The sequence below is a fragment of the Vitis vinifera genome, chromosome 11 (genome assembly GCF_030704535.1).
Source record: "Vitis vinifera cultivar Pinot Noir 40024 chromosome 11, ASM3070453v1".
In the NCBI taxonomy this organism is placed as follows: Eukaryota; Viridiplantae; Streptophyta; class Magnoliopsida; order Vitales; family Vitaceae; genus Vitis; species Vitis vinifera.
Genome location: NC_081815.1, coordinates 16,792,461 through 16,813,463, shown reverse-complemented (window position 1 = coordinate 16,813,463; position 21,003 = coordinate 16,792,461). Strand labels below are relative to the sequence as shown.

The window sequence follows — 21,003 nt, the reverse complement described above, 5'->3', positions numbered from 1 at the left end:
AGTCAACAGATCACCTATTACAACTCGGCAAAGCCTCATAGCTTTCCTTGTAGAAATTATTGCCAGACAGGTTGGTTTTTGTACAAGAACATAGCCCACATGAAATCAAGCTACTTCCCCATCTCTGAATGCTCCTTCTGCAAATCAGATTCACTTCTCCGATTGAACGATCTTTCCCTGATGGGGTCCAAAAGGGGCTTCCATGATCGAGATTTACAAGACCTTTGTCCACCATATACTCCATCACCAGCCGCCATTTCCACCCTCATGTTCTGATCCGAAAAGTGGTTAGGACTCGGATTTCTGGCCGGTGAAGAAGCAGTCCTCATGGGGCTGGCTGAGAAACCAGGTCCAGGGGACTTGGCCTCACACCGTGCACTTTTGGCAATTGCTGTAAGTTTACTCGCTATAGAGGTCAAGTCCATAGGAGAGACCTCGAAATGGAACATTGAGAATGGTAGTAGGAAGTAGACATGGCCCGGCTCGAGCTGAGTATCGGGCTTCAATGGCTTGGAACCTACTGAAATTAGCTGTGCTGGGGTGCATACAAAGTGCAGTGGTGGCTTGCCTGTGACTTGGCTGACGGTCACAGGAGGATCGAATTCTTCGACATAGCCATTGAGGTGAACCACACGGATGTTGCTGAAGGTAGAAGACGATCTGCATGAAAATCCACAACCCATCTCTCTCTCTCAGTCTCTCAGTCTCTCAGAGACAAGTCTTTGTGTGGAGGGTGAGAGGTGGTGAGGAAGATGTAGAATTTGTATATAAAGTGATTGGATTCTCAAGAAATGTCTCGTGTCTCTATCCTATTGACTAAAAAGGAGGTCGTCTTTTTCTGTTTGCTTGCCAACTCCTTTGTTTTCACCTGCGAGCCTGTTTGCCAATAATTATGGGAAATGTTTTTAATATTTTTAATATTTAAAAAATTAATATTTTAAAATAATAAAAAGAGTTGAAAACACTTATTAGAATTAATGTCAAATACACTTTTAATTTTAGACCATTTTCTTGGGTTACTCCTGACAACTTCTATTCCTCCCACAACTCCCACCATTTGTAGCCAGTAAAAGTTTAAAAAAGTGGGAAAAAAAAGAGAATAAACTTGGACTAGGTTTGGTTTCGAAAAGTAATAGGAAAAGAAAAAAAAAATGTTAAGAATCTATTCCTCCAACTCCCACCATTTGTAGCTAGTAAAAGTCTAAAAAAGTGGGAAAAAAAACAGAATAAACTTGGGTTTGGTTTCGAGAAGTAAAAGGAAAAGAAAAGAAAATGTTAGGAAAAATAATTTTTCCGTATTTGATTTTGTTATAAAAGATAGAAAAAAAAGTCAAAATATAATTAAAATTATTAAGAAATTTCTATATTTTTAAATTATTTAATTTTTATATAGAAGGTTTAAATAAATAAATAAAGTTTAAAGTAATATATCAAAATAATTTATGGATTTTAAATTTATTTTTTATTTATTTTTATTTATTTTTACTTTTCCTTTATATTTTTTTTCCTTTGTATTTTCCATCAAATTTTGTGAGAACCAAACATAGTCTTATATTCTTTTTGTTTCATTTATCTTACAAAATGTTAAACAATAATATATAATAAAAATTAGTTAAATTTTTTATATATGTCTGAAAATCATCCTTTATGTATATAAGAGGAAATTAAGGAGGAATAAATTAGCAAAAACATGTTAAAACTATGCTCATCTTTTTGGAAAAAATTTATCGTATTTTTTTTATTATATATATATTGTCTGCTCTAACTTAGAGGGGTCCTTAACGTTTATATAGTTAAGAGTAGTTGCATTAATCCATACTTATATAGCAATGCTAGAAACTTTATGATGTTATGCGATCAAATAAACCCTTACATCAGAGTTGAGGGTTAAATAAACCCTTACATTAGGGTCGATGATTGGTTTTAATTATTATTTGTAATGATTTATACTTAAATATGTAGATATTGTCTGTTATAAGTTTAAAAGGTCTTCACGGTTTTAAACACATTTATATACTTAAGAGAAGTTGATACTTTGATAATTTGATATTTATATTTTTAATGATTGAAATTATATTTCGGTAGGATATTTTGGAATTTTCCTTAAATGAAAATTACTACCGACTTCAAAATGACCGGTCAAAAGTATTAGTTGGAATATGGGATTTGCACTTGGTCTGATTTGACTGAATCAGCGCCCATGAGCGTGGTAAGAGGAGAGGTGGTGCCTGCGGATGAGGATGGTGGTGGAGCCCATGGCTCTAAAATAATAACGTGAAGTTGCCCGCCCATTGTCCACGGTCTTAACCCCGACTTGCACTTCAACCTTTGAATTGGTCTCACATAATTACAAGTATACATCCTTTTCACCCCACCAAGGACCATGAAAAGAATCGTTTACTTCCAACGTTGAAATGCCGCTCTCATGTCATATTGATTTTGATATGCCGTGTTAAGGCCAATGATGAAAATATCAGTAATCATAAATATATTGATATTTCAATTTTAGGGATATATCAGATATATCGGGGATATATCAGATATATCGGAGATATATTGGATATATCGGAAATATATCAGCAGATATTTTAGAAAAAAATATCGGCAAGCTTAAAATTGTTAAAAATTCATGAAAATGTAAGAAAAACCTCATAATAATATAATTAAAAGTATAATAGACATTTTAAAGTTATTTTATTGAAAATTTTGATATATGTATAACATAATTTATCATATTTGATAATAATATAGTATGCATCGATAAAAATATAAATTTTATATGTGTACATTTATTATTAAATTACATCTAATATTATGATATTTGATTATAATATGTCTAATTTTAAAATATATATTAATATTAAAATATAATCCATTTAATTTAATTGTATTAAACAATATAAAATAAATTATGATATATATATAATTTTTTAATATTTAATTAATTATTAATGATATTAAAAACATTATGAAGAAAATTATATAATTTTTATATTTTTGGTAATTAATTAAAAGAAAATTTTGCATTTAATTATAAAATAATTATAATTAATTTGCTATTTAAAATATTCTTTTAATATTTTATTTATATAATGAGTTTAAGTATATATAAGTTTAGCCCGTATTATATAATAAGAGCAAGTTAGCCCAGATGGCAAGTGGATTGACCCAAAACCTTTTGGTTTGGGGTTCAAATCCCCTCGAAAGCAAACAAAAGAAAAAGGGGGGCACTGTAGTGGTACTGTAGCACATTCACTTTACTGTAGCGCGTATGACTTTCGTTGACCCACATTGACCAAATCGCCGATTCCTTAAAACGCTTCATCATTGAATTGGTCAAAGGTTTTTTATCAAATTGATTAGGCTACATTCAATAGGGTTAATCATATTATTTTAGTTATAAGTTGTAAAAATGATTAATACTCATTTTTCAATTAAAAAAGAAAAAAAACCTCTCATTTTCAAATATTAGAAACACTTTTTAAAATTATTGTCAAACATGTTCTAATGTTAATTTTCTTTTAAATCATTACCAAACACATTTTTAATCCTTCTACTAATGTTGAAGCTTTATTATGCCGTATTCGAAAATAGTTCTATACATGAATTCATGTGGACATTATTTATATCGGTTTACAAATTTATAATTGGCATTTTAGTAATTATATCCGTCAAGTGTACTTCAACAATGGTCTAAAATTTAATAATTTTCTTTTTAAAATGGAAAAGAAAACCTATGTACCCTAAAAGTCTTTTCTCTTTGTTTAATTCTTGTGGTGGGGCAACTTGGACAAGGTTGATTGACTTGACGGTGAATTCACTAAATTAAAGTCATTCAAAATAAGGTAAGGTTGATTATGAATGAGTGGAAAAGTCTAAACAAGGATTATAGTATATGGAAAATGATATTATTTATTTTTAAAATAAACCTTATAGATGGGATAAAATAACTACCAAATTTGAATAAGTTAATTAAAAGATGATTGAAGGTAGAAAGGCAAAAACCTAATGGTGGAGAAACTCGAGCAACTCAGTATCTTTTTCCTATTACCTAAGACTATTATTGGTTTCATGAAAGTACTAAGAAAAGAATAAAAAATGTTAAGAAAAATAATTTTCTCATATTTGGCTTTATAATAAAAAAATATGGAAGAAAATCAAATATAATTAAAATTAATTAAAAATTTTATATATTTTAAAATTATTTAATCTTTATATAATGGAGGGAAATAAGTGAAATGAGTTTGAAGAAACATGTAAATTAATTTATTGATTTTGAAACTATTTATTGTTTTTCTTTATTTTTTTTCATTTCACTTTGCCTCTCTATTTTCTTCCTCTCACAGTTTCTCTCAAATTTTTTGGAACCAAATATAACATAATTATTTTTTGGTTAAACTATATGGAGTTTGTGATTAGTATTTTTACATTCATATTGTCTAGCATCTTTAGTTTTAATTTCCATAAACTTGTAGTGTCTTATGTCTTTTAACAATATGTTTCAAGTTTAATTTCTTTGAATGTTATGGGAAATTTTTTCTCAATAACTCATGTGGAAGAAGATGTGGAGATATCTTCTTTAAATTATTTTTCCAATGGAAATAGAGAAGGATTTTGAGCATTTTAGGAGTTTCGATGGTAGAAATGACATTTTTTTTACAACAAAAATAATGAATAATAAAGAAATTCAGAAAAATATCTTGAAAGTAAATCATTCAAAAAACATTAGAGATATGTTTGGTTATCGGAGAATTCAAGGGAAAATGCGAAAAAAATAAAATAGAAAGGAAAAATAGAAGAAAAGAAAAAGTAAAAGAAAATAAAAAATAGGTTTAAACTTAATTAATTATTTTTATAGGTTTCTTCAAACTCATTCTACTTATTTCCCTTTATTGTATAAATTAAATAATTTAAAAATATATAAAATTTTGACAAATTTTAATTATATATGATTTTCTTTTTTATTTTTTTTTACGATGAAACCAAACTCAAGAAAACCATTTTTCTTAACATATTTTTTTCTTTCCTTAATACTTTTTCGGAACCAAATATAGCCTAAAATGTTGAATTCACTTTTCTAAAAATGCAAGTAATTTAACATTTGAAAACAGACTGAAAATGTATTTGTTTATTCCTTTTGTTTTCAAAAATGAAAATGTTTTTTACAAAAATGATTTCTCAATTTAGCTATGAGATGCTTGGTTATTATCTGTTTTTATTTTTCTTTTTTAATTTCTATAGCTAATTTCCAAAAAATTCTTAAAAAAGGTACTTGTGAAACTATTGAAGATTCTATGATAATTTTTGCCACAACAGAAAATGCTTCTTGAAGATGACATATTCAATTGAGAATGGTGTAATTAACTTGAATAACATAACTTAGAAAAAGAATATATAAAAGATTAAAAAAAATGAATAATCTTCAAGCCAAACCCAAGCCTTCTAAACAAAAGAGGTTTTGTTTTTTTACAACATAAGAATACTTTTCCCAATGTTTATTGGAAAATCAAATGCCACTTATTTTTTAATTAAATTTATTGTATTAAAGTTTCCCAGTGGTGGCTTGCCTGTGACTTGGCTGACGGTCACAGGAGGATCGAATTCTTCGACATAGCCATTGAGGTGAACCACACGGATGTTGCTGAAGGTAGAAGACGATCTGCATGAAAATCCACAACCCATCTCTCTCTCTCAGTCTCTCAGTCTCTCAGAGACAAGTCTTTGTGTGGAGGGTGAGAGGTGGTGAGCAAGATGTAGAATTTGTATATAATGTGATTGGATTCTCAAGAAATGTCTCGTGTTTCTATCCTATTGACTAAAAAGGAGGTCTTCTTTTTCTGTTTGCCTGCCAACTCCTTTGTCTTCACCTATGCTTAAAGAGTCTGTTTAACAATAGTTATGGGAAGTGTTTTTAATATTTTTAATATTTTAAAAATAAATATTTTAAAATATTAAAAAACAGTTAAAAACACTTATAAGAATTAATGTCATATACACTTTTAATTTTAGACTATTTTCTTGGGTTACTCTTGTCAACATCTATTCCTCCCACAACTCCCACCATTTGTAGCTAGTAAAAGTCTAAAAAAGTGGGGAAGAAAAAAGAATAAACTTGGGCTAGGTTTGGTTTCTAAAAATTAACAGAAAAAGAAAAAGAAAATTAAGAAAAATGATTTTTTCGTATTTGATTTTGTTATAGAAGATAGAAAAAAAAGTTAAAATATAATTAAAATTATTAAGAAATTTTTACATTTTTAAATTATTTAATCTTTATATAGAAGATTTAAATAAATCAAAAAAGTTTAAAGTAATATATCAAAATAATTTATGGATTTTAAATTTATTTTTTATTTTTTTCTACTTTTCCTCTATATTTTCTTTTCCTTGTATTTTTCATCAAACTTTTTGAGAACCAAACATAGTCTTATATTCTTTTTGCTTCATTTATCTTACAAAATGTTAAACAATAATATATAATAAAAATTACTTAAATTTTTTTATATATGTTGGAAATCATCCTTTATGCATATAACAAGAAATTAAGGCGGAATAAATTAGCAAAAACATGTTAAAACTATGCTCATTTTTTTGGAAAAAATTCACCATACTTTTTTTTATTATATATTATTTGCTTTAACTCAGAGGGGTCCTTAGCGTCTACATAGTTAAGAGTAGTCGCATTAATCCATACTTGTATAATAATGCTAGAAACTTTATGATGTTATGCGACCAAACAAACCCTTACTTCAGAGTTGAGGGTTAAATAAACCCTTACATTAGGGTCGATGATTGGTTTTAATTATCATTTGTAATAATTCATGCCTAAATGTGTAGATATTGTCTGTTATGAGTTTAAAAGATTCTCATGGTTTTATACACATTTATATAATTAAAAGAAGTTGACACTCAATAATTTTATATTTATATTTTTAATGAATGAAATTATATTTTGGAATTTTGCTTAAAAGAAAATTACTACCGACTTCAAAATGACCAGTCAAAAGTATTGGTTGGAATATGGGATTTGCACTTGGTCTGATTTGACTGAATCAGGGCCCATGAGCGTGGTAAGAGGAGAGGTGGTGCCTGCGGATGAGGATGGTGGTGGAGCCCATGGCTCTAAAATAATAACGTGAAGTTGCCCGCCCATTGTCCACGGTCTTAACCCCGACTTGCACTTCAACCTTTGAATTGGTTTCACATAATTACAAGTATACATCCTTTTCACCTCACCAAGGACCATGAAAAGAATCTTTTACTTCCAACGTTGAAAAGCCGCTCTCATGTCATATCGATTTTGATATGCCGTGTTAAGGCTACTAATGAAAATGTTTGATCCCACGCTTCATCATTGAATTGGTTGAAGGTTTTTTATCAAATTGATTAGGCTACATTCAATAGGGTTAATCATATTATTTTAGTTATAAGTAGTAAAAATGATTAATACTCATTTTTCAATTAAAAAAAGAAAAAAACCTCTTATTTTCAAATATTAGAAAGATTAAAAATATATTTTTTAAAATTATTATCAAATAGGTTCTAATGTTAGAATTTTCTTTTTAAATCACTGCCAAACATACTCTTAATCCTTCTACTAATGTTAAAGTTCTATCATGTTGCATTCGAAAATAGTTCCATACATAAATTCATATGGACATTATCTATATCAGTTTAGAAATTTAGAATTGGTATCTTAGTAATTATATCCGTCAAGTCAAGTGTACCTTCAACAATGGTCTAAAATTTAATAACTTTCTTTTTGGAAAATGGAAAAGAAAACCTATGTACCCTAAAAGTCTTGTCTCTTTGTTTAATTCTTGTGGTGGGGGCAACTTGGACAAGGTTATTGACTTGACGGTGAATTCACTAAATTAAAGTCATTCAAAACAAGGTTGATTATGAATGAGTGGAAAAGTCTAAATAAGGATTATAGTCTATGGAAAATGATATTATTTATTTTTAAAATATACCTTATAATCTCTCCATATATATTATGGTACATAAGATGAAGAAATGGATCAACAAGTGACAAGGCATGGCCTACATTCCCTAGCTATTATTGTCACCACCACTTAACTTTTAAGCAACGAAAGATGGACGAAATAAAATAACTATCAAATTTGAAGAAGGTAATTAAAAGATGATTGAAGGTAGAAAGGCAAAAACCTAATGGTGGAGAAACCCGAGCGACTCGGTATCTTTTTCTTATTACCTAAGACTATTATTGGTTTCATGAAAGTACTAAAAAAAGAATAAAAAATGTTAAGAAAATAATTTTTTCATATTTAGTTTTATAATAAAAAATATGGAAGAAAATCAAATATAATTAAAATTAGTTAAAAAATTTATATATTTTAAAATTATTTAATCTTTATATAATGGAGGGAAATAAGTGAAACGAGTTTGAAGAAACATATAAGTTAATTTATTGATTTTGAAACTATTTATTATTTTTCTTTATTTTTTTTCCTTTCACTTTGCCTCTCTATTTTCTTCCCCTCACATTTTCTCTCAAATTTTTTGGAACCAAATATAACATAATTCTTTTTTGGTTAAAGCATATGGGAGAGTTTGTGATTAGTACTTTTACATTCATATTGTCTAGCATCTTTTGTTTTAATTTCCATAAACTTGTATTGTCTTATGTCTTTTAACAATGTGTTTCAAGTTTAATTTCTTTGAATGTTATGGGAAATTTTTTCCCAATAACTCATGTGGAAGAAGATGTGGAGATATCTTCTTTAAATTATTTTTCCAATGGAAATAGAGAAGGATTTTGAGCATTTTAGGAGTTTCAATGGTAGAAATGACATTTTTTTTTTACAACAAAGATAATGAATAATAAAGAAATTCAGAAAAATATCTTGAAAGTAAATCATTCAAAAAACATTAAGGATATGTTTGGTTCTCGGATCATTCAAGGGAAGATGCAAGAAAAAGAAAATAGAAAGGAAAAATAAAATAAAAAAAAAGTAAAAGAAAATAAAAAATAAGTTTAAACTTAATAAATTATTTTTATATGCTTCTTCAAACTCATTTTACTTATTTCCCTTTATTATATAAAGTAAATAATTTAAAAATATATAAAATTTTGGCAAATTTTAATTGTATATGATTTTCTTTTGTATTTTTTTTACAATGAAACCAAACACAAGAAAACCATTTTTTCTAACATATTTTTTTCTTTCCTTAATACTTTTTCAGAACTAAACATAACCTAAAAAATTGAATTCACTTTTCTAAAAATGCAAGTAATTTAACATTTGAAAACAAACTAAAAATGTATTTGTTTATTCCTTTTGTTTTCAAAAATGGAAATGTTTTTTACAAAAATGATTTCTCAATTTCGCTATGAGATGCTTAGTTATTATGGGTTTTTATTTTTATTTTTTAATTTTTACAGCTAATTACAAAAATTCTTAAAAAAGGTACTTGTGAAACTATTGAAGAATCTATAACAATTTTGGCCACAACAGAAAATGCCTCTTGAAGATGACATATTCAATTGAGAATGGTGTAATTAACTTGAAAAACATAACTTAGAAAAAGAATATATAAAAGATTTAAAAAAAATGAATAATCTTCACGCCAAACCCAAGCCTTCTAAACAAAAGAGGTTTTGTTTTTTACAACATAAGAATACTTTTCGCAATGTTTATTGGAAAATCAAATGCCACTTATTTTTTAATTAAATTTATTGTATTAAAGTTTCCATGCTAGTTTTGTTATAGTATTTAATGATAGGAATCAATAATTAAGGTCATGTTTGATTTTTGACAAGGAAAGAAAAAAAAATGCTAAGAAAAATGGTTTTTTTATATTTGGTTTCATTATGAAAAATATCAAAGAAAATACAATATAATTAAAATTGGTTAGAAATTTATGCATTTTAAAATTATTTAATCTTCATATAATAATAAAAAAAAGTAAAATGAATTTAAAGAAACATATAAAAATAATTTATTGGTTTTGAATTTATTTTTTATTTTTCTTCACTTTTTCTTCCATTTTCACTTTTTCTCTTTATTTTTTTCCCTTACATTTTCCCTCAAATTTTCGGGGAACCAAACATAACCTAAATCTTCTTTTGTCTAATTATGCTTATTGATTGTTGCAAGTATAATTTAAAGGTTTTGTATTTTTCCGATCTTTGTTTATACTTTGCAAATGGAATAGATGCTCCACAAAGTGTTAAAAGAAGAGAAATTGTTAAGTTGAAGGGATGATATTCATCCCAAAAATCATGAAAATTACATCAATAAGCTCATAAAAAGGTTAAACTATGCTTTTGCAAATTATAGTTTATCTTGATATAATTTTGTGATTAGTACGTAATTGTTGCAAACAAGTAGTTATATTAATTGTTTGGACTATATTATTGTACATCAACTTTTGTAAATATTTTAATTAATAAAAATCAATTTAATTTTACGGTGTATAATTGTTTTTTCTTTTATTTAATTATATGAAATTCATTATTATAATAATAAAATAAAAATATTATTTTTCATAGAAAATGTTGAAAGATGACACTTTTACAAATGAATAAAAAATATTCAAAGATAGACAATTTTGACAAAAAAAAAATTAATTTAATAAAAAGCTTAAAGATGTCACTCCTGCAAGTATTATGGTTAACATTAATAAAAAATGACACTTTTTTAGAAGCGTCATTGAAAGCATTAGTCAAAACACTTCTTAGGCTCGGCATTGTTGGCTTCACTAATAATGACAGAATAGAAGATGATACTTTAAAAAAATATCATCTTTTACCTTTTTTATGCATAAAAAAGGTCATTGTTTCCCTCTTTCTCACTATCTTGGTAACAGCTGTAATAGATATTTCATAGAATAGACTCAACAAATATAGAGAATTTAGTGTTGGGTGGATACTTCTAGTGGATATTAATATCACATAGTGGAGAAACTTTAGTGGAGATTTCCTTTAGTGATTTTCTTCCACCTTAAAACATGGTAGCATATACAAAGTCTTCAATTGAACAATGGATCTCTTCCAACCACAATGTAGAAAAAGGATATTTTTTTGCCATATTTTTGGAATTTTTAAGTTTCGGTGCAATAGTAGTCTTATTAATGGATAGGAAGGGTCTTCTTTAGTAAGAGTTATCTCTATAACTTCTAATTAATCTATATTTAGTTCTTGAAAAATTTAAGGGAAAATGCTAGGGAAAAAAAATAGAAAGTAAAAGTAGAAGAAAAAAATGTGAAAAAAAATAAAAAATAAATTTTAAGTTAATAAATTATTTTTATATTCGATTTTCAACCTAAAGATTAAATAGTTTAAAGAGTAAAAGTTTCTAAGTAATTATAATTATATTTGGTTTACTTTCATATTTTCCATCATAAAATTTCTTAAATAAATAAATAATTAATAAATAGGACTAGAATGAAATGTTTTTGTACTTAGAATTATAAAAATTCTCACCACTATACTATGACTTGTTGGTTTTAAATTTTAAATATGCAAATGGTACTGATTTTCAAGGAAACTAACTTATTGTCTGATTCTATATTTCGCATTTGAATGCTTAGAAGCTATTAAACCATGCCTTGATCTAATTAATTCATATATAGTCAATTTGATCTAAGTTTATTGGATTTTTGTTTAACATGACATTTGTGTAGAAGACAAGGGAAGAGTGTGGAGCTATCTAGAGAGTTTCATAGATCTCTTGTACATAGCTTGTACATAAAACTTGTATAGAGAATTCTAGAGAATTTTAGAGTTCTAAGGAACCTTTGTAGGTTCTATAGAGTTCCTTGGCTGCCTATAAATATGAGGAGACCTCATTTGGCTAAGACTCTAAACAAGTTGAGAGCTTCCTAGCATTATAAGTATTATTGTGCAATACAAAGCTTCCTTTCTTAAGTGTTACCTTAATTGTGCATTCTAGCTATTGAGTTGCGTAGCATTGTTGAGCATAACTAGTTTGGACTCGCATTTTTCACGTACGTCCCCACTCAATCGGCGAGACTCATTTTTATTGGTGAAAATTAGTTTTGGAAAAGTCGGAGTCACCACTTATTTTATTTTATTTTAAAAGGGAAAATAAAACAAGAAAGAATACCCTCAAGAAGTAACTCCATAGTTTTTGGAAAAACGTATCTTTTAAAAACCTGAGTCTAGGTTACCTATTGGGAAGGTACCCCTCTAAGCCCTACAAAGGTCTTTACTGACTAAGTTGAGGGAAATGGGGGAATTAATTGGTTGATTATAGATACATAGGTAGGCTAGGTGATTTTTTTAAAAATAGCATGTCAAACAAGAAAAACCAATCATAATCATAAAAAAAATTTAGGATATGTACTTGAATTACTTCTCAAGCGCTATCATAAAACATCAAAGTTAGTATAGAAATATAGCACACAACATGTGTTTTATCCAAGCAAATCAAGCATACATTTAATCACATAAGGATCACATCAAACATAAATAAGACCCGCAACAACATGCATGTTCATAAAATTTCGAAAAGTAAGTGATAGAGAGCAAACTTGGATAACATGCATAATTTATAAGATTCCTTCAAAAATGTTAGAGTGGTTAAGACAAGTATAAATTATATAATATATTCATTATGTTTAATACACAGTACCAAAGCCAAAATTGAGCCAAGGTAAGTCAAATGACTCCAAAAATAAATAACCAATTCAAGCAATGTACACGATCATCAACATGCAATTAGAAAAGGGAGCATCAAAAAACAATTTCTAAAAAATGGCTTAGAGTGGAATTTAATTACGAAAAATTTCAGGAAACAATTCCTACACATCTAGATCAACATACCGAAAGCCAAACACTCATTCAAAAGACAGATTGCAGCAAAGACACCTAAAGGTTCTACAAAGTCTAGATTAGATAAGAAAAAGTGACATGCATAAACAAATTTTTAAAAAATAATAAATGATCACATAAAATCATACAAAAAATCACACACATAGTTCAAAGTCTCTATATCACATAAAAAATAAATCCAGGGTCGGATAGTACTCAATAATATTTTTAAAACACTCAAGTTAATTAGATGTCCAGAATCCAACATGTGCAGTAGGTATGACTTTGAAAAATCATAGCTCCCTCAAAGAAGCATATTTTTTTAATAGTTTATACGTCTAAGATCAATTTCAAGAAACCTAGAATTAAGGAAAAATATCAAATCAAATTTAAAAAGTCATCTGTTATTTTATTTTTGCAAAAAGTCATACAAGTTTTGAAATTTTTTTTAAAAATATTATGAAGTTGCTGAAATAAATTTTGAAACTAAAGGGTCAATGGTTGAGTGAAAACCGACAGCAAGGAAAAAAAGTTTTGAATTTTATTTATTTTTGTGTGGGGGTTCCATCAAGTTTTTGTTCATGCAATGTAATCAAATTCCCCATTGCTATACCCCTCTGAGTATTTGAACCTGTGCATTTATGTGTTTGGGTAATTTAATCAATGGTCGTGCACGACCTATACGGAAGTAGGTTCCAGGTCCAACTACTTCGATAATTACAACTACCATTTCCCTTTGAATTTTCTTCTGACGTGCATTTCAGTTCTTTCTAGATTCGCACTACTAGACTTGTCCTCCCAAAATAGCTATGCTGCTGCGTTTGGAAAATGTCTCCCATAAGGTGTCAAATTTAGATTTACAAACTCAACACCAAACTCATGATGAGTAGTTGGGATTTTAGTGTTATCAAAGAATTGAAAAGGAATTTTAGTGGGTCCCTTGAAGTACCCCTATCCTAGACAACAAAGAGGATGATGGTTCCACTAAGAAAATGTCAAGTATATGCAGCCAAAAGGGAACTGGAAATAGGGAGCACATGTCATTTGACAAGCCATAGAGACTACCATCCATTTTGTGCAGATGACAACACATATACTTAGACAAATAGTGAAGGTAAATTTATCACAGAAGACACTTTCCCCCTTCATCAAAGTGTCCCAATTGGGCAATTTGCAGAAAGAATGATCAACAAAGTGGCATTATCAAGAAACAACTCTTTTCTGCTTAACATATCATGAAAAAAAATTTAATGCTTCCATAAGATGCCCATTTTGAACATATCCAGCCATCATTGCATTGCAAGAAATCACATCCATCTCTGGCATTTTATCAAACAAACCCCTGACGATATCAATTTCACCTAATTTTGTGTACCCATCTACCATATTGGCCCAACTGACCATATCTCTTTTTGGCATCTGATTAAACAAGTGGTGAGCATTTTCCATTTTCCCACACTTGACACACCCATCAATCATCGAATTAAAAGATATTGAGTCTCTTTTCATCATTCTTTTCAAACAGCTGGCAGGCAATTCCAAGACATCCACATCACAAATACAAACACATCAAACAATTCTACAGAAACACATTCGACCCAATTTCCATCTTCCCCAACAACCCATGAATTTGTATTCATTCCTTAATCAAGCCCAAGCGCGAACACGCCTTAAGAACAAGTGAAAACGAGAACTTATCTACACAAACCCCATTTTCAAGCATTAGATTAAATATAACAAAAGCCTCTCTTGGGTTTTCCCAATGTGAGAAAGATTTGATTATCGTGTTCCAAAGAAAAGAGTTGTCTTGCTTTCGATGTTTTTGGCAAAAATGCCGCGACATGAAGAGGTAGCGAGCAAATTCAACAAGGGGCTTGTGGGAAGAAGATGAGAAATTTAGAATGATCCTGGTGGTTAAAGAAGGGTTGTTGATGAACCCAGTCGTGATCAAATGAGAATGAATTTGATTCACATCGTGAAGTGTTTTGGATTTTGGGAGAAGAATGAGAGTCGGGTGTGTTGAGTTCCATGGTTGTGAAGTTGAGGTTAGTGATTGAGATGGGAGAATGAAGAAAGATGGCCATGCATGGCGGTTATGGCTGTGAGATTTGCGACAGTGGCAATCATGGTGATGAAGGGTGGTGTCATGAATGACTGGTGGAGGTTATGAAGGCAGCCATGGCAGTGCAACAAGGTGGTGGAGACTGCCGGTGGACAACAATGTTGTGTTCGGGAGGCCCAAAAACCCATAATCCCTTTAGAATCTCTTGAATACACATTCCTAGATTGCCTTCACTACAAGCTACGCACATGATGGAACCAATGCTTGACTGAGAGGACTAAACTTATCACCAGATGCTACAGTTGTCACTAGATTGATGGACCAAGTCCGTCTATTTATTATATTGAACCATTGATTATAGATGCTGGTGAAGATGTTCCAACTCATAAGCATGATTGCTTGTCATGGTTAGACCAGCAACCGAGTAGGAGTGTTGTGTTCCTGTGTTTTGGGAGTTGTGGATCGTTCTCTAAGGAGTAGGTGAATGAGATAGCTAATGGGTTGGAGAGAAGCGAAGAGAGATTTCTATGAGCTGTGAAGAGTCCACCAGCGGATGAAAAAAAAGGAAGGAAATCTAGAGAAGAAATTGTGGTGTGAGACAATTTCAATTTAGATGATATCATGCCAAAGGGCTTTTTGGATATAACCAAGGATAGGAAAATGGTGGTGAAGTCGTGGGTGCCACGAGTGGCAGTGCTCAGACACCAATATCAAAGACAAACCCATGCATCAACCATTTACCAAAAGGACCAAAGTGAAACCAGAAAACAGGGTATACATATACGTAAAGATATTCAATAATATAGGCAAACAACCCTAGATGTCCACAATAATCAATAGAATAACATAGAGATTTGCAGAAAAATGATGCCGAACCATAAAAAAAATGAAATGATATAAGTTTTCTGTGACCGTACCAAGAAAGATCTCTTCTCCAAAAGCATTGCTTCTTCCAGTCCGTCGTGTCCTCTCTCAAGCCTTCCAAAAGGGCTAGTGATCGCCTCCTTTTTTCTCTCTATTTTTTTTCCCGTTTTTCCTTCTTTTCCCCTTTTTCTATATCTCTTCACCTGCCACCCAATCTATTTGCTAGTGTTTTTTTTTGTTTTTTATTTTTTTTATAGCAATTAGCAGTCGTTCTCTTTGAAGAGTCGTCCTCTTTCCGAATTCCCTCTCTCATCCACCAGAAAATCTCTTTTTAATTAAAAAAAAAAAAACAATCCATACATAACACGTAAGGAGTCCCATATTTTCCAAAGACTTTTTCATCCCTATTTTAACTCTCTGGAAGAGTTCCTTTTCTTTTCAAAGTCTTACCAATTTCAAAATTATTTTTCCTCCGTTGGTAGATTTCCTATAAAAAAAAAATCAAATTATCAAATTAAATAAATGAATAAAAAAAATATAGATAAATAAATTAGAGAATGATAAAATAATAATAATGAATAAATGAATAAATAACAATATAATAAACAAATAAATAAAAATAAAAATAAATAATTAAATAAATAAAAGTAATTGATAACAATAAAAATAAATTAATAGTGGTACTCATAGGTAATCTAAAGTGCTTAGCAAACTCCAGGCCAAACTTCTTCATTAACTCCCTACCATATTTGGATTGACATAAAAAGAAAACATTTTTTTAGTTGCCTAATATACAACCTTAAGAAAAATTAAGTTCACCTACCATGCTCATTTCAAATTCCTTTCTCATCTTCTTAGCAAAATTAAAGGCAAGATCGCTCAAGGTGGGCTCTAAAAATGATATCATTAACATAAATTTAAGCCACTAAAGGTCTAGTCTTATTCTTATGAATGAATAGAGGTTTATCAAGCCCCTCTCGCTCAAATCCTTTTTCTAAAAGATAAGTTATGAACCTCTCATACCAAGATCTAAGAGCTTGTTTAAGTCCATATAGAGCCTTCTCTAACCTATAAACATGATTAGGGAGTTTTGTATCCTTAAAGCCCTTAGGTTGCTCTACATACACTTTTTCACTAAGAATCCCATTCAAGAAAGCGCTATTAACATCCATTTAGAATAGCTTCATCCATAATGAGCATGCTATAACTAGAAGGATTCTAATAGATTCTAACCTAGCTACAGGGACAAAGGTTACTTCCAAATGATTTTATTTTATTTAAGAGTAACCTTGAGCTTCAAGTTCAGTTTTATTCCTCACAATGATCCCATTTTCATCTTGTTTATTCTTGAAAATCTACTTAGTACCTATCACATGTTTATCCTTAGGCCTAGAGACTAAATACCGCATATCATTCCTAACAAACTGATTCAACTCTTCCTACAGTGTGGTAGTCCAAGATTCATTTCCTAGAGTTTCCTCTAGATTTTTTGGCTTTAATTGGGAGGTATAGCAAACGAAGCCCATCTCATTTTTTCTTGATTGTCTCCTTGTTACCACGAAGTCATTCATATTTCCTATTACATTTGAGATAAGGTGATTTTTTGGTACTATGGATTTATTCCTAGTAATCACTTCACTTGGCTTTGCAACTTCAAATGGCTTTTTATCTCTATTGGGGTTAACCACCTTTTAAGGGGTATCCATAATCTCATCCATTGTCTCAAGGATATCCCTATGGTAAATCATAGGAGTTAACATCTACCTAGGTACACCCATATCATCAATGACCACATTACAATATTCTTGGATAACCTTGGTATTTTGGTTTTATACCTTATAGGCTTTACTCTTAGGGGAATAACATAGGAAAATGCTTAAATAAGATTTGGGATATAATTTACCTAGACTTTCTTCATCCTTGAGAAATATAATGTTCACTGCTAAAGATTTTAAAATATTTTAGGTTAAGTTTCTTTCTTGACAACTCATAAGAAGTTTTCATTCCTAGCCTAAGAAAAACTCTATTGGCAGTGTAACAAGCAATATTAATGGTTTCAGCTTGAAATAAATAGGAGTGTCATGCATATGAAGCATTACTTAGGCCATTTCTTGAAGAAAATGGTTCTTCCCTTTCAATCATTCCATTTTGTTGGGGAGTTTTAGAGGCTAAAAATTGATGTTTAATCCTGATTAATTCACAAATTTCAACATTATCAAACTTTCTCCTCCCTATCACTCCTAATCATCACAATGGGATGCCATTTCTCTACTTGAATTCTAGTGCAAAAAATCTTCAATTGCTCAATAATGTCATATTTTTCTCTCAAAAAGGATACAAAAGAATACCTAGAGAAATGATTCACTATCACTAGAACATATTTCTTCCTACCTTTGCTTTTAGTGCACATGGGACCTATAGGGTCTATATGAAGAAGATCTAATGGCCTAGATGTGTTATCTCCCTAATTCTTTTTGTGTGCCCATTTGACTTGCTTACTCTTCATGCACTCACCATAAATAGACTTAGGTTGTCCACTTAACTTAGGGATGCCTTTTACTAGGTCTTTATTAGCTATGTGAATAAGATCCTATAGTTAATATGGCTTAACCTCCTATGCCATAACTTGGTGACATCAAGCTTGGTCCTACTACATACTAGAGAGGTTTTAAAACTAGGATTGATTACATAGCAATTATCCACAGTGCTATGCCTGGTGAAAGTGACTTCTCTCTCTTGGTTAATCGTTTTACACAAATTTTAGAAAAATTTAACACTAAAATCGCTATAATAAATTTGACATAATGCTTATAAGATTAGCCTTAAGTCCATTAACAAAGATGACTCCATCTAAATCAGGGCATCTAAGGACTACCTCTACCTCTCACACAAGCAACACTACCATCCCCAAAGGTGACATGACCTCCATCAAAATCTTCAAAAAATGTGAAAAATGACTTCACTCGGTCACATGCCTAGAGCACCCACTATCAAAATACCACCCACTAAGGGCTCTAGCTTTAAGGGTTGTAAAAACAACATTGCACTTAGGCCTATTCTTCCTCAATCACACATGTTTCACTTTAGATGGGGAACTAGATGAGGTTTTTTTAGTCATAGGCTTAGGATTGTTGTTGTTATTGTTTTTTTTTTTTTTTTTTTTCTTAGTATACAAAATTTGATTTTTTAGGAAATTAAACTCATCCATTAGCCTATCTAACTAGGACTCATACCTATCGGAGAATCCACTAGCTATGACATCCACATTGAGTGTGTCCAAACTTCTTACAATAAGTGCATATGAGAGAAGTGCTAGATGAGGCTACATGGTTAGGAGTGTCCTCCTTACCCTTAACAAAAACTGTCTCCACTAGTAGGAGTCTTAGTTATGTTAATATAGCTTAAGCCTCTCTTATCTCCATTAGACTCGCATTTATCAAGAATATCATTTAACACTTTAGTCCCAAATGAAATACTTCATTATTGGAAGAAAGAAAGGTTATTTAGCATTTAATCTCTCGAGTTAGAGCATCTTTTCTCTTAAGGAGAGATTGACATGTAGTCTCAAGAAACCAAAATTTTTCAACATGATTCATCTTCTCTTCCCATAGCATACTAATATCAAATTTTTGTGAGTCAACTATAGAATTGACTTTCATGAACTTCTTAATCAAACATTAATACTCAGGAGCAATATTTTTAAGAAAATTCTCATTTTGTTCATCATTAAATCTACACTCACTATCTATATCATGCTCAAAATCAATATAACAAAAGTAAGATAATCAATCTAATCATAGGTGTCATCTGAAGCTGTGGAATCACTCTCATTGAAGTTTGTGTCATTTCAAGTAGCTTGCATAAATTTTTTTAATGTACAATCCTACAAGAAATTTTACTTTTCTTGACTGATATACACTATCAGAATAAACATTCCCTGACGGATAATTCCAATGCATGGTAGTCGGGGAAAGTTGTGTTTGAAAAAGTATATCGATGAGAATTTTATATCGGCAATAAAAATTTTTTAGCAACAGACTATTCAATGGATTTGGACCATCGCTATTACCAACGGATTACATTGGTTAGGAAATGTAAATAATAAAATATTTTATATTGTTATTAAATCTCGATTCATTACATTCACATAGAGCACCTTGTTACACTTCTTGGTAGTTCATGCTAGTTTGGATATTGACTTGGTTGTTGGCTATCCACAACACTCTTTACTAGTTTTGGATTCTGACTTGGATTGTTTTTGGGGATTGAACCTATGACCTTAAGTTTGAGAGGAAGCAACTGTGCCACCAGGTTAACTTTGTTATTTGCAAGATAAAGAATATATATATGATTCAAAAATGTAAATATCCTATACTTATGCATTTATGTTATAAATATTATCTATATATAAACACACACACACACACACATAATATATATATATATATATATATATATATATATATATATATATATATATTATGAATTAATTAAAATAAAATTATTGTAAATTAATTAATTTTAATTCTTGTTTATTTTGTATAATAATTAAATATAAAATAAATATATATCAACATTTTAAAATAAATATATTATCATTTTTTTTATGTTATTGAGTACATTGAAATTAGATAAATCTCTGTAAACTATATATTTTAAAATTTAAATATTATTATTGTATGTCACAAATTATATTATACATATACTAATTTTTTTAATAAAACACCCTCAAAATTTCTACTATTACTTTTTATACCATTTATTTAGATTTTTTTCTCAACATTTTTATAAGTTTTGATCAATTTTTATCTCATTGATATTTTGTGTTAGAATATCCACTGATATTTCTCGATATATCTGTAAAAATCAATATTTTCATCATTGTGTTAAAACTATTATGATTAAAAAAAATATGTTCTCTATAAATATTTTATGAAACTACAAAAACAATCATAAAGTTATTTTGTCATTGACTAGATCATATTTATCATACAACTATGGTGAAAAGATTTTATATTCATAAGATAGCAATTATTTTTGGAACAAATTATATGTGGTATTATTATCCACTATAATAACACTGTATTTGCAATGGTTTAAATCCATTGCAATAAATTTTTGCCAACGGATATTTGTCGTTGCAATTATTGTCGATAAATATTTATATATAAACAACGGACAATTCACTTTGCGACAAAATAGGTCTGTTAGAAATTTGCGATAGCTTAAATCCGTCGCAAAAGTAAGTATTAGTGGGTCGACAATACTTAATTTTTTGGTA

General features: G+C 29.6%; 1 protein-coding gene across 1 annotated transcript; it reads right to left on the bottom strand.

The window, feature by feature from the left end:
* Window positions 1-110: 110 nt before the first annotated feature.
* On the bottom strand, window positions 111-683 carry LOC104880766 (uncharacterized). The gene has a single exon (XM_010658468.3). The coding sequence runs from the start codon at window positions 681-683 to the stop codon at window positions 111-113; it is 573 nt and encodes a 190-aa protein (XP_010656770.1).
* Between the last annotated feature and the right edge of the window lie 20,320 nt (window positions 684-21,003).

Excerpts from the sequence above, each read along its gene's own strand:
- LOC104880766 (XM_010658468.3), bottom strand. The coding sequence starts at position 683 with ATGGGTTGTGGATTTTCATGCAGATCGTCTTCTACCTTCAGCAACATC.